The following is a 22,123-nucleotide window of genomic DNA, read 5'->3' as shown; positions in this document are numbered from 1 at the left end:
GTGGTGCAGTGGGAGCCCACGGGGAAAGGAAGCATAGCATCGAACTAGCGGCATCCTGCCACAAATGGAGAGCACGGTGGCCTCCAGGCTGTGCCATAATCCGAGATACTGCAGGGTGACTGATGCTGGTGGTGGACGGGACCCATGACCGGCAAATGTAACAAGTTCTTGATAACCAGGTTCTACAGGGAGCCATGTTCTGTGCCTCTCAACCAAAGGATTGTCACAATGGCACCTAGACTAGGGGAATGTTTATTGAAAAAATCCCTGATTAACTGCTTATGAAGGTTCACAGTTCCCAAGAAACACAACTAGAACTACATGCTCACACACTGAGCAACAGGAAGCTGCTAAAACAAGAAATCAAATGATTAAAAAAAAGAACTACTGAAACCAAAGGTGCTAACTAGGGATGTTTCAGTTCATTGTGGGTTATTTTTTTGTTTTTTGGTTTGTTTAATTTTTTTTGGGGGGGGGGGGGGGATGGAGTTTGGTGTGTTTACTGAGCAAAAAACACCATTATCCCTCAAAATAAAACTCAAAAAGAAATAACTAAATTTATTTATTTAGAATTTTTATATACCGACATTCTCGATACAAATATCAAATGGGCCTCCACATGGCTTTCCAACCTTTTCCTGCCCCCAAGAAAGCAAGCTGGAGCTTCTCCAGGCTACCCCTGATCCCCCTCCCACCCCACAAAAGATGTTTTTGAGCTTGTGCCCACCTGGCTGGGCTTAACCAAGCCTAACTGGGGCCTCCCAATGCCCATCATAGTCCTCTGACCCCCCTGCCTACCTCTCAATAAAATTATTGGCCTCAACTTATCTCTTCCATGGGGATCCCCTTAGTCACAGGGCACTCACTCCTGCCCTGCCTAGTGGTATTTCAAAATAGCTCTGGTTATAATGAGACAAGTGTCAAAGTGATGTCACTTCAGCACCCACCTCAGCTCCACAAGTACCAGTGGGGTAGATTTTCAAATAGCGCGATTTGGCGTACTTTTGTTGGCGCATCAGGCGCAAACAAAAGTACGCTGGATTTTAGTAGATACGCGCGTAGCCGCTAAAATCCGGGATCGGCGCTCGATTCCGTATAGCCGGCGTGCGCCGAGCCACACAGCCTACCTCCGTTCCCTCCGAGGCCGCTCCGAAATCGGAGCGGCCTCGGAGGGAACTTTCTTTTGCCCTCCCCTCACCTTCCCCTCCCTTCCCCTACCTAACCCACCTGCCCGGCCCTGTCTAAACCCCCCCCTTACCTTTGTCAGGGGATTTACGCCTCCCGGAGGGAGACTAAATCCCCGCGCGCCAGCGGGCCGCTAGCGCGCCGGGACGCGACGTGGGGGCGGGTCCGGAGGGCGCGGCCACGCCCCCGGACCGCCCCGGGCCGTAACCATGCCCCCGGGCCCGCCCCCGAAACGCTACGGCCCGCCCCGAAAACGCCGCGCGGATTGGGCCCGCCCCCCGACACGCCCCCCTCAGAAAACCCCGGGACTTACGCGAGTCCCGGGGTCTGCACGCGCCGGTAGGTCTATTGAACATAGGCGCGCAGGGCCCTGCTCGCCTAAATCCGCCCGGATTTAGGCGAGCAGGGCTCTGAAAATCCGCCCCATTATGTTTTATGTCACTTTGGCACTGGCTTCAGTGTGGCTGGTGGTAATTTTAAATATAAGGCAGAGTAGAAGCAAGTGGACATTGCTCCTACCCTTTGGACCAAGGTGACCCCTATGGAAGGAATAAGTGGGGGACATGGACTTGCCTGGCCCTGGCAGGGTTGGAGGGGCAAGGGTAGGCTCAGGCTGGACTTGGCTAAGTCCAGCTGGGTAGGTTTGGACCCTGATTCATTATCAGTGGAGTGAAGGGGGGAGTCAGAAAGGCCTGGGGAGGCCCCCCAGCTGACTTTCTTATGGGTGAGCGGGGGGGGGGGGGGGGCGGGTGCTGGATGGCCTTAGAAAGGGCATTTTTTAACTAATACAATAATGCCCAAATATTTTCTGGTATTTTTGTAAAAAGCCATTTTTGATTTGCTCCAAATGGAACGAACCAAAAAATGGCCTTTATCAGTTTGGATGTGCAATTTGTTTAAAATAAATGTACATCCCAGTCACTGAAAGTAGTCAGACTTAAAGCAGTTCTGGCTGTCTGAGCTTTTTCCTGAGCACATGGCTTAAGTCCAGCTGAAATGCCACATGTTATTTTATTAACTCAGAAACTGAGGTATTTATTATCTGGACTTAGTTTCTAGTGTTTGAAAGTCAGTGATATGGAGGAAGCTGCTTTAAGTGGAAATGAAAGGAAATAAAATTACCTTGAATAGGCTTGCCCTAAGATGTTGCTAGCAATGTAGCCATAAGCTAACGTATACGGACTCTTCACGCAAGACCAGTTCTCATAAGTGTGCCGCACCTGGCAATTTGGAGGTCAATTTAATGAACTAGCACTTCTGAGAATTTGAAAAATAAGCCATTTTGCAGTGTTTGTAGGGAAGAAATACTTAATTTGAATGCAAATAAAAATCACAGGCTTGTTTTCACACTAACACGTTTGTACAGATCTGCTTCATGAACTCCTTAAATACAGTAGAAACAGAAATATGTAAATGATTAAACTTCGCCTACGACTGTCTCAAAGGAGGACAAGGCTGCACAATGCTGGTCAGATGATTTGTAGATATTTACAAGCCCTCCACAGTCATGTTCAACAATGCATTGTCTTAGGAAATGTTAGCAAAACTCTGCTTTCTATAACCTGAGAATTGATTTTGGGGACTATGTAAATGCAAGGACCCCCATAAAAAGGATGAATAGAAGGGCACGTAGGTAGGTGCTTCCTTGAAATGACCTTCTTTATCGTGCATTTCTCATTGGTTCACTCTCATCTCATCCCAACATGCTATTAGCTATTATTGCCATATGTATCACTGGAGTTTTGCTTTCTTCCATAGCAACTACACTTATTTTCCTTTTCTCTAACAAGTAGGCTTTCAGCCATACCTTTTTCGAGGGTTTCTTTGTTGCCCTGTGTAGGTGAACTAGTCAACCCTAACTGGAATGCAGGCTCAGGCTATATTAGTTCAGCTCCCCATATAATCCAAGTTTTCTAGCTGGCTCTTATCTAGTGTGATTTCAATGTCCAAACTTTTGAGTTATTCAGCTCAGTTTGTCTCACCGAGCTAGCACATGGGTCGAGAGGGTAGGCGAGGAAAGGATGGTTGTACTTATCTGACCTCGTACCTCAAGCATAAGACAGACAAGTGGGGGAAGTGCCCTCATTCTGCCAGGATGCCATTGCTACGTTCTGTCTGGATGATAGGCTATTCTATGTTTATAGAAACAGTCTGAATTTGCAGATCCCTGGAGAATGCAACCCCAAAATCCCTTTGCTGACTGGTTCACATTTCCTGGTGCTATTGAAATCCCTCCACCCTGTTGACTGCAAAGAGCACAGCTTGTCATCCTTAAGAAGCACATATAATTTAATTTAATTGAATGCTGTACATTCTGCCTTCTTTAACAAAGCTTTTTTTTTTAAATATATTCTGCTGTTCGGCACTTCAAAGCAGATTACGTTCAGGTACTGTAGATATTTCCCTGTCACCAGAGGGCTCACACTCTAACAGGCCGATGCAATACCATGCACCCAGGCTAGTGCACAGGTTAACTCGCGGTTGGACGCGTGTCCAAAAGCTCTTATGCGATAAGGGGATAAGCACTTCCAAAACGCGCGTCCAAGCCAGTGCGTAGCTAATAGCATTCATCACATGTAAAAGCCATGTTGATGAGGCTATTAGCTATTACCCCTTATATAAAAAATATAAATATGCGCCCGACGCTCACATTTTTACCCTCAAAAATTAATGCCAGCCCAGAGCTGGTGTTAAGTCTTGAGGAACCCCAAAAGTTAACAGAGAAGCAGAATTACTGCTGGTGGTCAGGTTAGCACAAGTTAGGTAAAATTGCAAAACTGAGTGACTGTTTCCCTAACTCGCACACAGTCACTTCTCCTGGGCGCCCGATGCTAGGGACGCACAATTTATCCCTAGTGTGTCCTTTTTAGCTCGATGCATTTGCCTATTGCATCGAGTGCCCAGGAAAGGTGATTGCACGCTCGTTAAAAAAAAAAAGTGTGTCCAGTTTGGACGCATGTTTTTAGCGCATCAGTATTGCATCAGCCTGTAGGTTTGTACCTGAGGCATTGAAGGTTGAAGTGACTTGCCCAAAGTCACAAGGAGTGGCAGTAGACTCGAACCCTGGTTTGTAGCCCCACTGCTTTAACCACAAGGCTACTCCTTCCCTACAGCATAAAATAAAAAATGGTATTGCTCTCCTCCTTCCTCCCAAAAGCCTGCCCTCTCCACATCAGTGAAAACAGTAACATAACACAAAGCAATCATTTACAATTCAATATAACAAAATAAAAACACCCTTACCCCTTACCAGTCCTGTTATTAATATTCCATTATTGAGTATTATCAGCTGTGGTTGAATCTCTACCATCCTACCCTATACCAAAGCAGCCCTAAAAAATCTATAACGTGATCAATAAACCTAAATCTGCAAAAGTCTAAATTCATCTGAAAGCAGTGATCTAAATTTGACCTGTCAAGCCTTGAATCTGACAGTGAATTCTAATTCATTTTGTGTTGCCACCAGCCCATGCAGCCAAAATGTTAAACCATCTGAGAGATTCCTTATTTCTCCAGGCAGTATGGTCCACGTATTCACTGCCACTCCAGTAAATGCTCATGAGCTGGCTTTTTATGAGCCTGAGTTTATACTGCTAACCCTAATTACAGTCAAAGAATGTCAAGAAACATGATAGTAACATGGCTTAAATGGCAAGGCAAGAGATGGGATAATTAACTGACAGTTTTCTTTGCTTTCAGCTTACACAAAGCCCTCATGGATCTCCAGAATCAGCAATTAAAACAGTTAAGTGACTGGTTATCAAAAACCGAGGACAGGACAAAAAGGATGGAGGCAGAACCTCTTGGCCCTGATCTTGAAGACATAAAACGCCAACTAGAAGAGCACAAGGTGAAACATCGCCACCATGGCTGTGGTCAAAATGTGTTGGGGCCTAGCCGTATTTGTATTTTATACCATGGCACTCTCTGGCTGGAGGCACAGCCTGGAGATGTGCATGAATATTATGACTTGCAGCCCTTGAATATAGTTTTACTTAATGCTGTGGCTCATATTTGGCAAAGGAGGTTTCAGTCCACAGGTTGAAAGTCTGTCAGCAGACTTAAGCATAGTTTAAACCTAGAAGGATAACCAACCTAGAAGGATGGTTTTTAAAAATTCTTTATTTTAGGAGAACTTTCTGTAGGTAATGTCGCTGTTTGCAGTGTAACTTATTGGCAGGTTTGCGGCATCTGAGAGCTGTTGGAAGCTTCTGAATGCCTTTTGATTTGAATTATCATTTTAGGGTACTTAGTGCATCACACTATCTCAGATGCAGTTTGTTTCAAAAACAGCATCTGTACTTGGTATGAAGAGATTCCTGACTTACATTTGTTTTGGCCTGCTGGGCACTCTGGTTTTGAGGTGTCAGGCTGAGGGCTCTTAACAATGATTCTTTCCTCCTAAGCTGTTGCAGGATGACCTGGAGCAGGAGCAGGTTAGAGTAAATTCGCTCACTCACATGGTGGTCGTGGTGGATGAAAGCAGTGGAGACAAAGCCACAGCTGCGCTGGAAGACCAACTGCAGGTGAGCACTGAATTATTCTATTTGCAAAAAAGAAGATTGTAAGGAAGATGCTATCTTTATCAAGGAAGAGAATGTGGTCTTCCATGCTAAAACCTGCTATAACAGTAGTCATAATCCAGGATGCAAGAAATGGGACATGAATGGCTATTGGGATCTCTGCATGCCAGCTGCCAGTATATACTTACCCTAAGCACCACAATGTTATTTATTCAAACTTTATTTATTTTAGCCATTTTATATACCATCGTTCCAAGTGAAGATCACAATGGTTTACATCAAGACATTAATATAATGTCTTGATGTAAACCATTTTCCCCCCTGTCAGCCCATAAGCCCCTCACAATGTGATTATACATGCCTTATATTAAGGTTTCTTGTTTTCTTTTTGTTTTGCTTTTAATCTATATTTCCATACTGCATCTTGTTATCCCCTCCCAGTTTTCACCTCCCTGTTAATATATATTTTCCAAGCTTAAATGTTCGAATGTAAACCGGTATGATGTCCCCCACTAATACCGGTATATAAAAGCCTCTAAATAAAATAAATAAATAATATTATAAGTAGCCAATTAAAGTAATTCAAAGTGATCATATATCATACATTTAGCAATGGGCACATACATTGCTTAGGACGGTCATGGAAGGAGAGGTATACAGGGATGAGGTAACAAGGAAGAGGAAACATTTTTATCACAAGAATAGCTAAGAGGTGCTAATGGGATATAGGGGAGAGGGATGAGAGAAGGTGTTAGCTGGTGGGATATAGTGAAGGGGGTTGATAGTGGGTGTTTCAGATATACATCTGAGGGCTGGAATAGAAAGGTAGTGGTGATGAAATCTGTAATTCAGTTAATACTGAGAATGTCCATGTAGGGGCAGATGAAGATTTCAGGAAGGTTTAGTTAGATTGTAGGGATTTTGATATAACCATGTTTTGAGGTGACGTTTGAATTTCTTAGTTTCAGTGGTAAGACATACAGTTTCAGGTAGAGAGTTCCAAAGTGAAGGACCTGCAATGGAGAACATACAGTCTTTTAATTTGTTAGATGTGTTTTCTGTAATGATGGGACAACTAGTAAACCTTTATTATGTGATCTCGGTGATCTGTGTGCCATGTGTGGTTGTAATGCCATCCCTATCAGGGGTGTTCTCAGAATGGATGGAGGAATGTAGTAACATTAAGACTTTGTAATGGATTCGGGATTGTATCAGTAGCCAGTGCAGGGCCATCAGTGACTGCGAGATGTGATAGAATTTCCTGGATCCTGTTAGGAGACTCGCTGCAGCATTCTGTAGTAACTGTTTTTTTTTTAATAAGACCGTTAGGTGCTCTGAGAATGAGAGAATTGCAGTAGTAGTCTAGGTTTCAAAAAATGAGGCTTCATGGGTCAGCAAAGGTTTTCAGTCTATGCACAGTCGCAGTTTAGCATAGTCTGATTTGATTCATTTGTTTACGTGTTTTTCCATGGTTAGGTACTCATCAATTTGTACTCCTAAGTGCCGCACTTGGTCTGAGGGTGTAATGCTGAAGTTACCCAGGTCAAGTGTCTGCGGAGATGTTATTGGAAGATTTCTTCTTAACAGAATGATTTCACTTTTTTTATGTTTGGAGATAGTTTGAGATTGGATAGTTTATGTTGAATAACTTTTATGTGTGAAGCCAGCATCTGTACTGTATTTTCAATGGAAATGGTGCATGGTATGTAGAACTGAATGTCATTGACATATAGGAAGAATGTGATTCCTAGATCGGATAGTAATTTGCATAGTGGACGCATGTAAATGTTGAATAGAGTTGAGGACAATGCTGAACTTTGGGGGACACCAGCGTCTTTCGGGAAGGTATCTGAAATATGGTTGCCCATTTTGACTTGGAATGTCTTTTTTGATAAGAAGGAGGTGAACCACTTCATTACAATGTCATCAGTTCTGATTGTTTTCAACTGATGGCATAGAAGGGAATGGTCAGTCATGTCAAAGGCAGTGGAGAGGTCAATTAGCACCAGGATATAAGATTCATCATTATTAAATCCCTGTAAAATGTGGTCCATTAAGGATATGAGTAAAGTCTCAGTGGAGTGATTTTTTTCTGAAGTCAAATTGGTTTTGCTGTAAAATGGGGTGGTCATCTAGATAGTCTTCTAGTTGTGATAATATGGCATTTTCAAGGATTTTGGATAGAAAGGGCAGGATGGATATAGGTCTATAGTTATCCAGATGTCAGTAGAGCTGGATTAATTTTTTAGGATAGGTTTTATCACTGCTTGTTTTGTTCTGTCTGGGACTAGACCTTCAGCGAGAGATTGATTGGTTATGGATGTTATTGTCGGAGTGATCATGCTATGTATTAGTTTTAAGGAGTTTGCTGGGATGGGGTTGAGAGGGTGATTTGCGAGTTTTAACTTAGAAATTATTTGTGTGATTTATAATTTAGATATATTGTCAAAGGTGGACCATTTAGCAGATTCAAGGTTGTCTTCTTGTTCTATGGTCGGTGAGTATGAAGAAAATTGATTTTTTAGTCTGGTTATTTTTTCTGACAAGTGATTGGCATAGTCGTTGCAAGCATTCTTAGGGAGGCAGTTTTTACTTGCAATGGAAGATGATGGGTTCTTGATTAGGTGTTTAATGACATCAAAGAGTAATTTAGAGTTAAGAATCACTCCATGAATCTGTTTGGCATAGTGTTCTTTCTTGGCTTTGTTAATCGAAACTCAGTTTTGAGAAAGTAGAGATTTGTATTTTCCAATTGACTCTGAAGTCTGGTTTTTTCCTCCAAATTTTCTCAGATTTTTCAATAATTGTTTTGCATTTCTTAGTTTGTCATTGTACCAAGGTTTCTTTTGTTTAAATGAACGTTGGTAAGGATGGCTTGATTTTGTTTGGATTGGGCTTAGGTTGTCCGCTACAATGAATATGCTAGAGAGAGATTTTCATACAGTGCAGGTAGTGATTGCAAATCAATCTCATGCATATTCATTGTGGATATCCTGAAAACCTGTCTTGTTTGTGCCTCTAGAGGACCAGAGGATCAGCTACCCCTGATCTATATAGACATTTTTTGAGTGTTTTCTGATAGAATATCTGAAAAGTTTTTGCTCTAGCTAACTTTCCTATTTTATTACATTTTTCATAAAAGGTATAGAACTGTCACCAATTGTTTTAGTTTGGGTACAGAGCTCTTTTCTATGAACTTCAAGGTACTAGCAGCAAGTGTGGGCCAGTCCTTGAGGTACACGCATTTCAGGATGGTCATAGAGGGAGCAATGATCTGATGTTGGTACCCTTCTAAATCAGGATAGCTATATTCCTCCCTGGGTCTCCTCCTAGTGTACTCCCTTCTATCCCCAACCACAGCTTCTCACATTGCACTTTAATGACCATTACTAACATAGAAGACGTGTAACTACTGGGCAGGATGGATCCGTTATTTGGCACCCAGGAGCACATAGAAAGAAAAAAGGATGGACCCATCCACAGTTTCTATACATCTCTCCCTTGCTTCATAGATAGCTTTATTTTCTGGTTGTGGGGACAAACAATAGCTCTTATACTCTGCTTCTTTGCAATCAAGCCCTGTCTCCATCCTTTGGTTCACAGCACTGCCAATTTACACTTTCTTTGCATCCAATAAACACATAGGACAAGAATAGTGGTTTCCAACTTCTTTACTGATAGTTTGATCAGATGAATGAGTAATATTTACACTTCTCTTATTCAATTGATTAGCAGCAATAAATAATAAGACAGCAGACAGAATAAACTTGTGACTTCACATCTTCTAGCAAAGTCTCTTAATCACTTTGGAAACATTCCTTATTTACAATGAAATTCCTTCTCCCACTTACTCCGTTTCCTTGCCATATGCAGACTGAAGTTAGTTCAATCGTCCTTTATCTCCTAATTTAGTTCTTAGATCTTCCCCCCCCAGAAAGTAGTTAGTGTTGTGGAGGGTGGACCCTTGGCCCGAGGTGGTGTTGGTGCCACCCATGGGGTAAACTCCCACGGGTCCCCACTGTCGGGAGGCGAGGCCAGACAGGATGCAGAGGCCAACTGGAGCTTCACCAATACCAGCCCTCGTTCCCCGCAGGTTGAGCCCTTGGGTACCGGGGCTGGCTGGAGTTAGGTGGGCCTCCGCATGGTTGATCCCGGAGAGAGTGCCCAGGGCAGGGTGCCAGGAAGCAGTGGAGATGCAGGATTCAAAGGGAGAGGCTGGATCCAAAGTCTGGACCGACTGGAGCTGAGGCAATGCGGTTAGAGACAAGATCAAGTCCGGACTACAAGTCAGGCATAGTTGAAGACTAGGTCGGGTTCCAAAGTCCAGACAGACTGAAGCAGGCAGCAAGGTTAGGATCAAGGTTAAGTCTGGTCTGCAAGTCAGGCAGAAGCCTAAAACAAGGCCAAGTCCAAGCAAGGTTCAGGGCAGGCGGCTGAAGACGAGGTCAGATTCAAGCAGATGTCAGGGCAGGCAGCTGAAGACAAGGTCAGGTTCAAGCAAGGGTCAAAGCCAGGGAAATCTGTCTGAAGGGTAGAAGGCATGGGAAGCTGGATCAGTACTGGAGCTGGAACAAGTACTGGAGCCGGAACTGGAACAAACAGCAACAAAGGACATGACAGGAAGTGTGGAGACCTGTTGCCAAGGCGAAGTCTGAATGGTAGGAACTGCCTTTTACACGGAGGCTGAATGACTGACAGGCCGGGAACTAAAAGGTGGTGGTGCCTCCTCGCGATGTACATGGGGAGAACCGCCCGGGACCGGAGGAGACCGCTGCAATACTGGCAGGGCCTGGGAGCACAGGCAAAGCATGAGCGCAAAGGTGGCTGCCTACCGCTGCCAGGAAAGACAGCCAAGGTCTAAGACCCGGGTGTCGGGGATGAGTGGAGCCGGTTGCGGGCCTGCCATGGCCAGAAAACACAACAAAAGTATACAGTCCAAATATTTAATAAGATTTTAGTCCTAATTTTAATATCTTCCAAGAATTCCTTTAAACATCCTTTAACATCCCCAAACAGCACCAGAATGGTACTTCACTCGCTTTCTTGATTCTGGAAACTCCTTAGGCAGCGCCTGGTGGGCACGTCTCACCCCTTCATGTAAAACTTCCCTCAATAGCAACAAAGTTGTTGTTACCTTTTTGTTGTATCATCTTTGTGTTTTTTTCCTGGTGGAGCAATTTACTGGGATCCCTTGCTGTGGATGGAATTTGTAACCTTCTGTATCTTACTGGATGAAAGACTTCCCTCATCCAAAGGTTTGATTTGCTAATTCCCAGGCACCATGGGGTATCAGTTCCAAGTGGAAAAAATATTATAAATAACCCAAAAAAGAGGAAAAATCAAACAAGAAGCAGGAAAGATGGAATAAAACTTCCTTGCCTCCAAACAGATTTCTCTGCATCGAGATCTCCAAACTAGCAATCCATGAGCATTGGGATGATAAACCGCTAGGACACACCATCTGCATGTTCCCACATGAGGGAGCAAACCCCAAACCTTTCTCAATTATCTCTGCACAGAACCTCCCCAGATTAATGGTTCACTTCTTTCGTGAGGGGAAACCAAAAGTCCCTTAAAAACAGCTGGTTATAAACATGAACTCATGTCATTTTTCTGCTGTCTTGGAAATCCTTTCACCTTCTGGAATCTTGGAGCTCTCTCGCGTCTTTCCTCAGCACCGATAAACAATCCTTACGTGCCAGGCTTATTTGCATACCCTTTGGAAGCAAGTGCAGGAGCTCAGAAGAAAAAAAGATCTGAGCATGCTCACATCAGCATGATCCCACTATTTAGCTTCTCATCAGTAAGTAAACTAATCGTGCTGTTTAGTAGTGCATTTACTGTACCCCATCAATGATAATAGCAAGACTATGCAGTTAGGGACATTTTGACTCTGCACATGCTAATCATATTAATGTGCATGTTCACTTTTTGCCAGTGCACACCTAAAACATTTTTTACTCTGAATTTTTTTTGCATAGGTCCCTAAATCTTTTATTTTAAAATATGGGAGAATGTGCAAATTACTGCTGCTACGCTGCATATTTAACTTGCTTTAATCACGTTAATAAAATATCAGCATAAATGTCTGAGCACTTTAACAGTGCATTCTGTCATCTTGTTCTGTGTTAAATGCAGAAAACAAATCAGACTACATATTGTCAAAGGTGTGAATGTGCTTTTTGTTTGTTTCATTTTCATACACTGGCAAAGCACCTTCACATGGGTGGATAATATGGCATGATTCAGTTAGGCAAATATTGTGAAAAAAAAAATGGTGCCTTTTGGGACCCAGTTGTCATATCTTAGAGTTCCAGGCAGGTCTTCAGGCTCATTGGAAAGCAGTGGAGCATGTGGCACCTTTAAACCTGTTTACTTTCAACCCGCCCTCCCACATATTGCCTTCCTTGAGTGTAAGTGAACTCCTGCTGCAAAACTGCCTGATGCCTGTCTCTGTCTAGAGTAGGGGTGTGCATAGATATTTTTTATTTTTATATTTTTGCATTTTTTTAAATTTGTTTCTTTTGTTTGAAATGTAAAAATAAATAAAAGAAACGAAAAATCAAATAAACCAAAAATAATTGCCAGATTCCTGCCCCACCACAACAACAAATAAAAAAATCCCCTCCCAGGCCCTTTCCCAATGCCCTGAGTCTCCTCTGGATCTTCTAACCCCATGAAATATTTGAAATACGTTTAAATCTTCATTGGGCAAGAGTGATTCCTATCCTGCTGCTGGTTCAGTTTGGCAAGAAAAATACTCACAGTTTCTGGGCAAGCAGTTCAAAGTTAAAAACATAAAATTCTCCCAAACCCAGTGTGGGGGAACCTGGAATGCCCATGTCCCGCCCGTGCCTCGCCCAGATTCATCCCATGCTCCGCCCCTTTTTTATTTAAAAAAAATATATATATTTGTGTGCATATCAAGAGATACGTGCATACCTTTTTAAAATCTGTACGGCACATGCCAGCTGGATTTGTGCGCATATCTCCCCAACTTCAGCACATCTAGGCCTTTTAAAATCGACCTTAAACATAGCAGTGAGAGATGGAAGATGGAAGGCTTTTCCTCCAGAGAGAGACCTGGGGTCAGTGCACACAGCGGTGGTAATGATGAGAGGCCTAGAATCATGAGGAGTGGGATCCTGAATGAAGGGGGAGGGGAAATGAGCTAGAGATACAGGGTTGGGCGAGAAGCCGGAACAGCAGTCACCTGCTCCCATCTCCACTCTTCCTGTGGGGCAGGGGCAGAAGAAAACAGCTTCAGTGGAAGGCAGCAGCAGCAGTGGGACAGGACTAGGAGGGAATCAGCTAAATCCAGCATAGCGCTCCCTGTTCCAGTTTCCCCAGCGCCTGCATCAGATTCTGAAGAACCGGCTGATTCAGATGAATCACATGAGGGATTTGGAGAGAAAGGGAAGGGGATATGCAAGGATTGGTTTTTTTTTTTAAAGTTTCATTTGGATTTCATTTCATTGCTGTGAGGGAGGTATTTTTCCATTTAAATAAAAAAAAATGTTCATGTTTATAAAAAAAAAAAAAAGCAATAGCAGCCAGCCTTGGGGCCCCCCTCTCTCCCACCGCCAAAAATGTGATTCTAAAAAATTACAACAAATTCCTGCTGGACCCTATCCCCCCTTACGTACATGGACCAGTGCCCCCCCCAGCTTACCCACAATTGTAAGCCTCTTCACATGGCAAGGATGATCCCCAGATGTTCCTGCCTTCTCAGCGCTCTTTTCAAAATGGCACCAGAGCTCTGGCAGGGCAACAGCATCTGGGGATTGCTCCTGCTCTGTGAAGAGGCTGAGGATTGTGGGTAAGTGGAGGTGGGGTGGGGTGGGAGGTTTTGGATAGGTAGGGGGATGGGGAAAAGGCCCAGGGGCACTTTGTAAGTGGGGAGGATGGCCCAGGGGCTGGCTGTGGAGTGGGGAGCTCCAGTTCATTGAAATTTCCACACATCTAGAGAAAGAGATGCTGAGAGTTTAGCAGCTGAAGAGGGTTTGGAGAACCTAGTTACTGGATGGGCCATTGATATCTTTTTCTGCACTCATTGGCTTCATTTGATATTCAGTGAGCACCCACAAGCGGATGGCATCGTAGGGGGCGTGCATAGAGAATATTTTTGGTTCATTTTATTTCCGTGGAGGGGCGATGATGGCCTGATTTTATTTCAGTGGAGTGGGGATTTGTTTCTGTCTTTCTGGGTTTTATTTCTTTTAGGAAGTAGCACAGATTATTTCGAGCATGCACTATTCGGAAATGGTACGTGCTATTTCCTGAAATGAATCGCCCAAAATGTTTGGGATTTTAGGCACCACCAGGGATTTATTTCATTTAAAACAAATAAAACCAAAAAAAAGTTTTTTTCAGTTTGGATTCCTTTTTGGTTTCAAATGAGTGCACATCCCTATAGAGGATTTATTAAAAGTAAACCATTTGGTGAGGTAATACTTTTGTGAACCAAATAATCTAAATGAGGCATTGGATATTGGAATGAACCTCTGGTAACATCTTTAGATTAATGAGTGCCTTGTATATATCAACAAAGAGGTTGTACCATCCAGAAACGACTAACCCCTGAACTAAATGATTGTCAACAAAACTTAAGAAAAGCTGAGTGTATTTGGAGGAAAAACCGTACCGCAGAATTATTTGCCATCTGTAAGTCACTTTTAGAGCACTATAAAAATATGGTAGGGAAGGCAACATGTTAGGTTTTTAATTTCATGATTGAAAGTTGTGGAAGGAATGCTAAAGTGCTATTTGGAATAGTTCGAAAATTAACCATTGACTCTAACCACAGAGTACTCTCTACTTTAAAGGCAGTTTCACGCTTTTTTTTTTTTTTTCTGTGCTTTGAGCCAGCAGGCTTTACATCAGTGCTCTGGTGCACATTACAGCACTGCCTTGCCTCCAAACTTCTTCTTTGGCAGGCATCAAAACAAACAAACTTTCACAGTTCTCCCTGGAGGCTTTTTTTTTTTCCCCTGTGCCAAGCTTAGAAATAATCCCGGACCTGACACCATATATGAGGAATACTGAGCAAGTCACCTAGGCTGGAGAGAAAACCATACTGACTCCAGCCTTTTCTAATGCAATTTCAACTTTTTATTAACATTCACAGCATTTTAACCTAACAGTAGACTGCCTTACCTCAGGACAGTGTCCTCACAAACTTTCCGAGAGGGTCAGGAGCTCCTTGCTCTTGGAGCTGCAGGGGCCCCCTGATCCCAGCTGAGCTCATACTCTTAACCCTCCTGGCTGGGTCCCACCCTCAGAGCTCTTCCTGCCCAGCAGGGTCCCTCCCATAGAGCTCTCTCCCTCTATGGGATTTAAGGTGGGCCAGACTAAATGCCTGGTCCTGCACAGGTTTTTCAGCCTTAGTGGTCAGTTCCAGGTCATTCACTAGTAATGAATACATACATTTCTTGGAACTTAAAATGCAGAATACCTGCAAAACATTTTGATAAGATGCCTCAATGGATCTGTGATGGTGACCCTGTTTTTCTCCCTTTAAACCTGTGCCTGGAGGGAAGCAGGTTTAGGTTTTTCAGCTGACAAAGGAAGCAAGCTCAGTCTGGAGATAGAACTTTAATACTCAGTGAAGTTAGTGCCAGAGAGGCAGAGTTTGTTTTGTTTTACTTTTTTTTTTTCCTTTGAAGAGAAAAAAAAAAACTAAAGAAAGAGAGAAAAGCAGTTGATACTCTGGTTTACTGAAAGTAGAAGCCAGTGGCTAAGGTACAGAAATGAGAACTCCGGAAATGGAGTGGAGATGCATGGGAGGAAAGAATGGGTTCCCCATATAGTACTGTTAGCATCAGTAGTACCCGGTCAGCTGTCACTTCCTCCTCCATTTTTATCCACCATACCCACTGCAGAATGGCAGAGTGAGATCTCTTGACGCAGACTACAGTTTCTGTGGTTGGCAACAGAGACCAGTATCAAACCTCACCCCCAGTAAAAGAGATCATTGCAAACATTTCATTCATGCAGTACCTTGAAGAGCCCATTGAAGTCATGACCACAGACCCTTTGGTATACTGGGCATGAAAGGCCATGGTCTGGCAGGACCTTATCAAGATTCATACCACTGTTGTTCATGTCTTCTGTTCCTCCTTTGGCTGTTCAAAGTATTGTTGGTGCTGCTTTGCCCTTTCATGTTGCCTTGGGCTGTTCATGCCTCGGTTGTAGGTTCTCTTTGCACTTTTTTTGATGCCTTGGGGGTGTTCGTGTCTCTCTTTAGGCTGCTTTGACCTCCCTTTCATGGAACCTTGGGAGGTTCATGCTACTGTTGGTGCTGCTTTGTCCTATTCTTGGTGTCTTTGACTGCTGTTCTCTCTGGTTCTGATGCCTACCTGCAAGTTTCATTAATCATGGATAGAAACCCCCCATGTTAAGAGTCCAAAATAGAATGCATTAATTCCCCCCGCTGACTTTAATGGAAACAAATTAATAGACATAACAATCCAACTCCGAGCCTGGTGATCTTCATAGATTCACAGGGCTAACACTCGATACCAGGGCTAAGTCTCTGATAATGCTCTTTCTTTTCTTTTTGCCAGTTGGAGTGTTCTCCACAGAGGGAAAGGGTAAACTTCCTAAGCCTGGGGTGATATCTACATAGTCCTCTTTAGAGTGCCAATAAACAAACTGATCAGTGGACACTATAGTGGTGTTCCTACAATAACTTTACTGAAGAATAGTTCAGACATGAAAAGTATAGTATTTGATACAAGTCTATTTGTTAAAATTCATATGGCAACTTGAAAGTAGTAAATCTGTGATTCTTTGATCCCTTGATCTGTCCCTCAGGGCCCCCCCCCCTTTTATCCCTGGATATAAATGTAAACATGGGGTTCTCATCTCCTATTGCTGGGGTACCCTTTATCATACCAGGCACCCACTGCTTGATCTTAAAATCTCCCGCTTTCTCATCTCCAGCTCCTATGCTACGTGAAGGGCATCTCATTAGCTGTTTGTGAGCATCCAGATTGGGAGCTCAGTTTTCCCTGTCCTTCTGGTGATGATACCCACTGAGTATCCATTCCTTCTCTAACTGCCAAATGGCAAGGGAATTCCATGGGCTAAGGGACACCAAAGAAACTTCTCTTATCCTTCTCTCTGAGTAGGAAGGGTGGATGCACACTTCCTCCCAAACAAAAATCACACAGAATAATTAACTGCAAAAATCACAAGAGACAAGTTGCCATAAGTTGTGAGTTGGAAATACATTTCTAAGACTCCTCAGCCAAGGCTTTGGGCCTTTAATCTGAAAAATTATGAAAACAGAAAGGAAGCACTCCTTCTCAGTCTAAAGCCAAACAAAAAATTCCACACAGACACTAGGGGGTAAATGTTTAAACCAAAGATATCTATCTAAGTTAGCCGGATAGACTTATTCAGCTAATTTAGCTGGAATATTCAGTTGCACGGTTATGCAGCTGAATATCCCTGTATTTGGTGCCATTAACCAATAAGTCTTATCCGTCTTAAGTTTAGACATACTATTGAACAGCTTACGTGGCTAAGTCTCGATATCCGGCTCAGTAGCAGCCATTGAACATAGCCGGATATTCAGTGGCCGCCACTTAGCTGGATAAGTCTGACTTAACTGGCTCAGTGCCATTTGAATATTGGACTCTAGGGTCTAAACCAGCAGCCTGTAGTGGAGGTGCTGTGGCAAAGTTGATTCAAATTTTGTAATCCACCTTGTTTGAGGTTATTGAAAAGGGTGGAATTGAAGTGTTTCAAATAAATAGATTTCTCTACTTTGCCCTGCCTGACCTAACTACTAGGCCAAACTCCTTTGGAGAAATCCCAGTGGGGGCCCCACAATAAAATAAGTTGAACAAATGGAAATGAACACAATGAAAGAAAATGGCAAAAGAAACAAAATAAAAGTCTAAACCAAAAATTGATTCTGCACACATCCCTATGGCTTAGGGCTCACATTAGCCCCATACTCAATTTACAAAGGTTTTAAGCTCCTACATGTTGAAGGTAGGATCCCAAATTGGCCCTTTTGAAAATTTAGTAGGGCTGAGTGGTTAAATTAGGCTCCTAGTTTCACTGGGCTCTTAGGGGCTTAAAAAGTGGGTGCTATGGGGCAGAGTTAGGTTGGGGAAAAAAGTTATCTCAGTATTCATTTTCAGCACTAGGCAGCTAACTTACCCCTAGATTTATCAAAATGCTATATTTATAGCAGAAATAGCACCCAAGATAAAAAGGGGCATGGCTAGGTTAATTTCCCTGTTCCCTCATTGCATAGGTCATTTCTGTTTTGCTTGCTGATTAATCCACGAGGGCGTATTATAGCAAAAAAGTTGTTATTGCACATGCCGTTGAGAGAGAGAGACCAATATATAACTTTACTATTTATACGACTGTAAGAGGGGGCCCTTGTAATTCAGAGTGGTGGTTTGGGGGGTGGGGTAGGTTTGGGGAGGCGATTTCTCAGGTACAGTAGGAGGTAAGAACAGTAAAGTTGAAATCACTGAAGATTTCGTACTGTTTGAATCGATGAAAGGTACAAGGAGAATTGATTTGTACAATGCACTCTCTACCTAGCTTGTTAAGGCCCTAACATGAAATGATAAATGACCTTCTTAGGTTCCTAAATCTAGAAAAATTAATAGTGGGCATAAGAAATTGCCATGCTGGGTCAGACCAAAGGTCCATCAAGCCCAGCATCCTGTTTCCAACAGAGGCCAAACCAAGCCACAAGAACCTGGCAATTACCCAAACACCAAGAAGATCCCAATCTACTGATGCAATTAATAGCAGTGGCTATTCCCTAAGTAAACTTGATTAATAGCAGTTTATGGATTTCTTCTCCAAGAATTTATCAAACCTTTTTTAAACCCAGCTACACTAACTGCACTAACCCCAGTCTCTGGCAACAAATTCCAAAGCTTAATTGTACATTGAGTGAAAAAGAATTTTCTCCAATTAGTCTTAAATGTGCTACTTGCTAACTTCATGAAGTGCACCCTAGTCCTTCTATTATCTGAAAGTGTAAATAACCGATTCACATCTACTCGTTCAAGACCTCTCATGATTTTAAACACCTCTATCATATCCCCCCTCAGCCGTCTCTTCTCCAAGCTGAACAGCCCTAACCTCTTCAGCCTTTCCTCATAGGGGAGCTGTTCCATCCCCTTTATCATTTTGGTTGCCCTTCTCTGTATCTTCTCCATCGCAACTATATCTTTTTTGAGATGCGGCGACTAGAATTGTACACAGTATTCAAGGTGCGTTCTCGCCATGGAGCGATACAGAGGCATTATGACATTTTCTGTTTTATTAACCATTCTCTTCCTAATAATTCCTAACATTGTTTGATTTTTTTGACTGCTGCAGCACACTGAGCAAATTTTAAGTCCTAAATTTAGGTGAATTTGCAGCTGTAACTTAGGATTCCCGAGTTTAGCTAAAACTGGCTTAAATGTGTGCGTGTAGTTTTGCTGAGATAATTTTGAAAATAGACATGTATGTAAGTCTGTTATGAAAATAGGTGTAACTTATGCACGTATTTGCTGGCTAACTCATGCAGCTGGCTAACAGCAATCCAATTCCAATTCAAAACTTGAATTCGGCTTTTTCACCTCAGACAAGCTCCAAATCCTTCTCGTATATGCTCCCCCAGGACTCCTGGAATCAGATGCTTCACCCCTGATCTAATTAACCTCTTCCCTCATCAACTTTGACTCGCCAGCTATCATTCTAGGTGATTTCAACATGCACGTAGATAACCCTACCCCATCACCTAACTGTGAAACACTACTCACAGCCTTCTCAGCGCTAGGCTTCACTCAATTAGTTAACAAACCTACCCACAAAGCCGGCCACACGTTAGACCTGATCATCGTTAACGCTGCAATCAAGCCAGTATCTATCCCAGATTGCACAAAGGTCCCGTGGTCAGATCACTACCTCATAACAACTTCATTCTCTATAAAAGATACTAGCCAGGCTTGCTTTCCTTCGCCCTCCTTCACATACAGGAAAACTTGCTCCCCAGAAGACCTCAATAATCACCTATCACCACAACTCCACCAACTGGACCTTACAGATCCGAACTCAGCACTTTGATCATGGAATACAATCACCGAAACTATAGCTAACAAGCTATGCCCTTCAATTACAAAAAAACCACACCAGAATTCCTCCAAAAGACAGCCCTGGTTCTCCTCAGAACTAAGAAAGCTCAAACTCCAACTAAGACAAAATGAGGCTAAATGGCGCAAAAACCCAGGAACCAACACCCTTTCAATCTACAAATCATCTCTGCATCAATACAAATCAAGCACCTTAAGATCCAAGAGGGACTTTTACGCCTCGAAGATACACGACCTTGTATTCGATGCCAAAGCCCTCTTCAGCTACGTAGCCAACCTCACACAAGTAAACCAACCAGAGATTGCACATGACCAAGCTCAATCGAAAGCGGAAGAATTAGCTCTATTCTTCAGCAACAAAATCAACACTCTTCTATCTCAGCTCCCCACTAACCCCACTGTTCCACTAACCACTCCTCAACCCTCAATCAACCACACTCAGTTAGAAGAACTTGATACAACTTCATCCATGGAGATCCAAGGAATTCTAAGGAAAATGAAACCTTCTTCCCACCCTTCAGACCACATCCCAGCCAAACTACTATTATCAATTCCAGATTCTATCTCCAAAACCCTGGCAGATATCTTAAATTGCTCCCTCACACAAGGACTCTACCCTGACAACCTCAAACTAGCCTCACTCAAACCCCTTCTCAAAAAACCAAATCTTGACCCAAACGATCCTAACAACTTTAGACCGATAGCCAACCTCCCCTTCATAGCCAAGATAATGGAAAAATTGGTAAACTCACGACTCTCAAACTACCTTGAAGACAATAACCTACTATTCCCATCACAATACGGATTCCGTAAAACCTTAAGCACGGAAGCCCTCCTCATCTCTATGACCGACCACATCATCCTAGGCTTAGACAAAGGACAATCCTTCCTTCTGATCCTACTCGACCTTTCGTCTGCATTTGACACGGTCAATCACTCTCTTCTCATCAACCAACTAACAGCCATAGGTATCTCTGGCACTGCCCTATCTTGGTTTAGAACCTTCCTCAGCAACAGAGGATATAAGGTTAAGATTCATAATAAAGAATCCTCTCTTCACCCCGCGTCAGTAGGAGTCCCTCAGGGCTCATCCCTGTCTCCTACCTTGTTTAACATTTATCTGTTACCCTTATGTGAACTCCTCACTAACCTCGATCTCAAACACTTCCTCTACGCCGACGATATTCAGGTCCTGATCCCCATCAAGGAGTCACTCGCAAAAACACTGTCTCACTGGGAAACCTGCCTCCAAAATATCAAACAGCTTCTCACAAGTCTCAACCTGATACTAAATTCATCAAAAACGGAACTTCTAATCATCACACCAGAAAACAGCTCCCTCACACACACTCATCCAACCTTACCAAACACTACACAAGTGAGAGACCTAGGAGTTCTAATTGACAATCACCTAAACCTGAAAGCCAACATCAACAAAACCACCAGAGACTGCTTTTATAAGCTCCAAGTGCTGAAAAGAATACGACCTCTCTTCCACACTCATGACTTTAGAACGATTCTACAATCAATCATTTTCACAAAGCTGGACTATTGTAACACCATCATGCTTGGTCTCCCTTCATCACACACCAAACCATTGCAAATGGTCCAAAATGCCTCCGCCCGTATACTCACTAACACCAGGAGAAGAGAACACATAACACCTATCCTGATGGGCCTCCACTGGCTGCCTATCCACTTCAGAATAATCTACAAGGCCATTCTCACCATTTTCAAAAACATCCATCAATTAGCCCCAATCGATCTCCATATCCCCCTCCGATTACACTACTCAACAAGACCGACAAGAGATGCTTACAAAGGATCACTTCAAGTACCTCCAGCCAAAACTACCAGACACATCACGCTTAGAGATCGGGCCTTCTCCACAGCTGGTCCAACTTTATGGAACTCCATTCCCCCGGATCTTAGAATGGAACCCAGCATCTCAACATTCAAGAAAAGACTCAAGACGTGGCTGTTCACGCAGGCCTTTCCTAACTCCAACATTACTTAACTCCCTTCAATCAACATACTTCGCTAGTAATAGCATTAATAGCCACCCCTTATAATGTTATTATATATATATATAATTATCTGATCTTCATTTTCCTTCTTACTCCAAGTTATTGTTTCCCTGTTACATGTAACTGCTTTTCTGCACTATTGTTCAAATTGTAAAGCTTATTTTAATTGCACCCCTGTTTCTTGTGAACCTGCATGATGGGACTATCGTCTTGAATGTTGGTATATAAAAAAACTTAAATAAATAAATAAATAAATAAATGCACCAAA

At 42.9% G+C, this 22,123-nt stretch overlaps 1 protein-coding gene across 1 annotated transcript in view; it reads left to right on the top strand.

Annotated features, from left to right (window-relative positions):
• DMD (dystrophin) overlaps positions 1 to 22,123 on the top strand; it is a 3,148,630-nt gene that overhangs the window by 1,230,650 nt on the left and 1,895,857 nt on the right. The window contains exons 12-13 of the mRNA XM_029603105.1: positions 4,885 to 5,035; positions 5,592 to 5,711. Of these exons, the coding sequence (XP_029458965.1) occupies positions 4,885 to 5,035; positions 5,592 to 5,711 (271 nt within the window). The remainder of the gene's footprint in view (positions 1 to 4,884; positions 5,036 to 5,591; positions 5,712 to 22,123) is intronic.

Source organism: Rhinatrema bivittatum, chromosome 5 (genome assembly GCF_901001135.1).
Source record: "Rhinatrema bivittatum chromosome 5, aRhiBiv1.1, whole genome shotgun sequence".
Lineage (NCBI taxonomy): Eukaryota > Metazoa > Chordata > Amphibia > Gymnophiona > Rhinatrematidae > Rhinatrema > Rhinatrema bivittatum.
The sequence above is the reverse complement of the archived record's forward strand: the minus strand, read 5'-3'. Positions and strand labels throughout refer to the sequence as shown.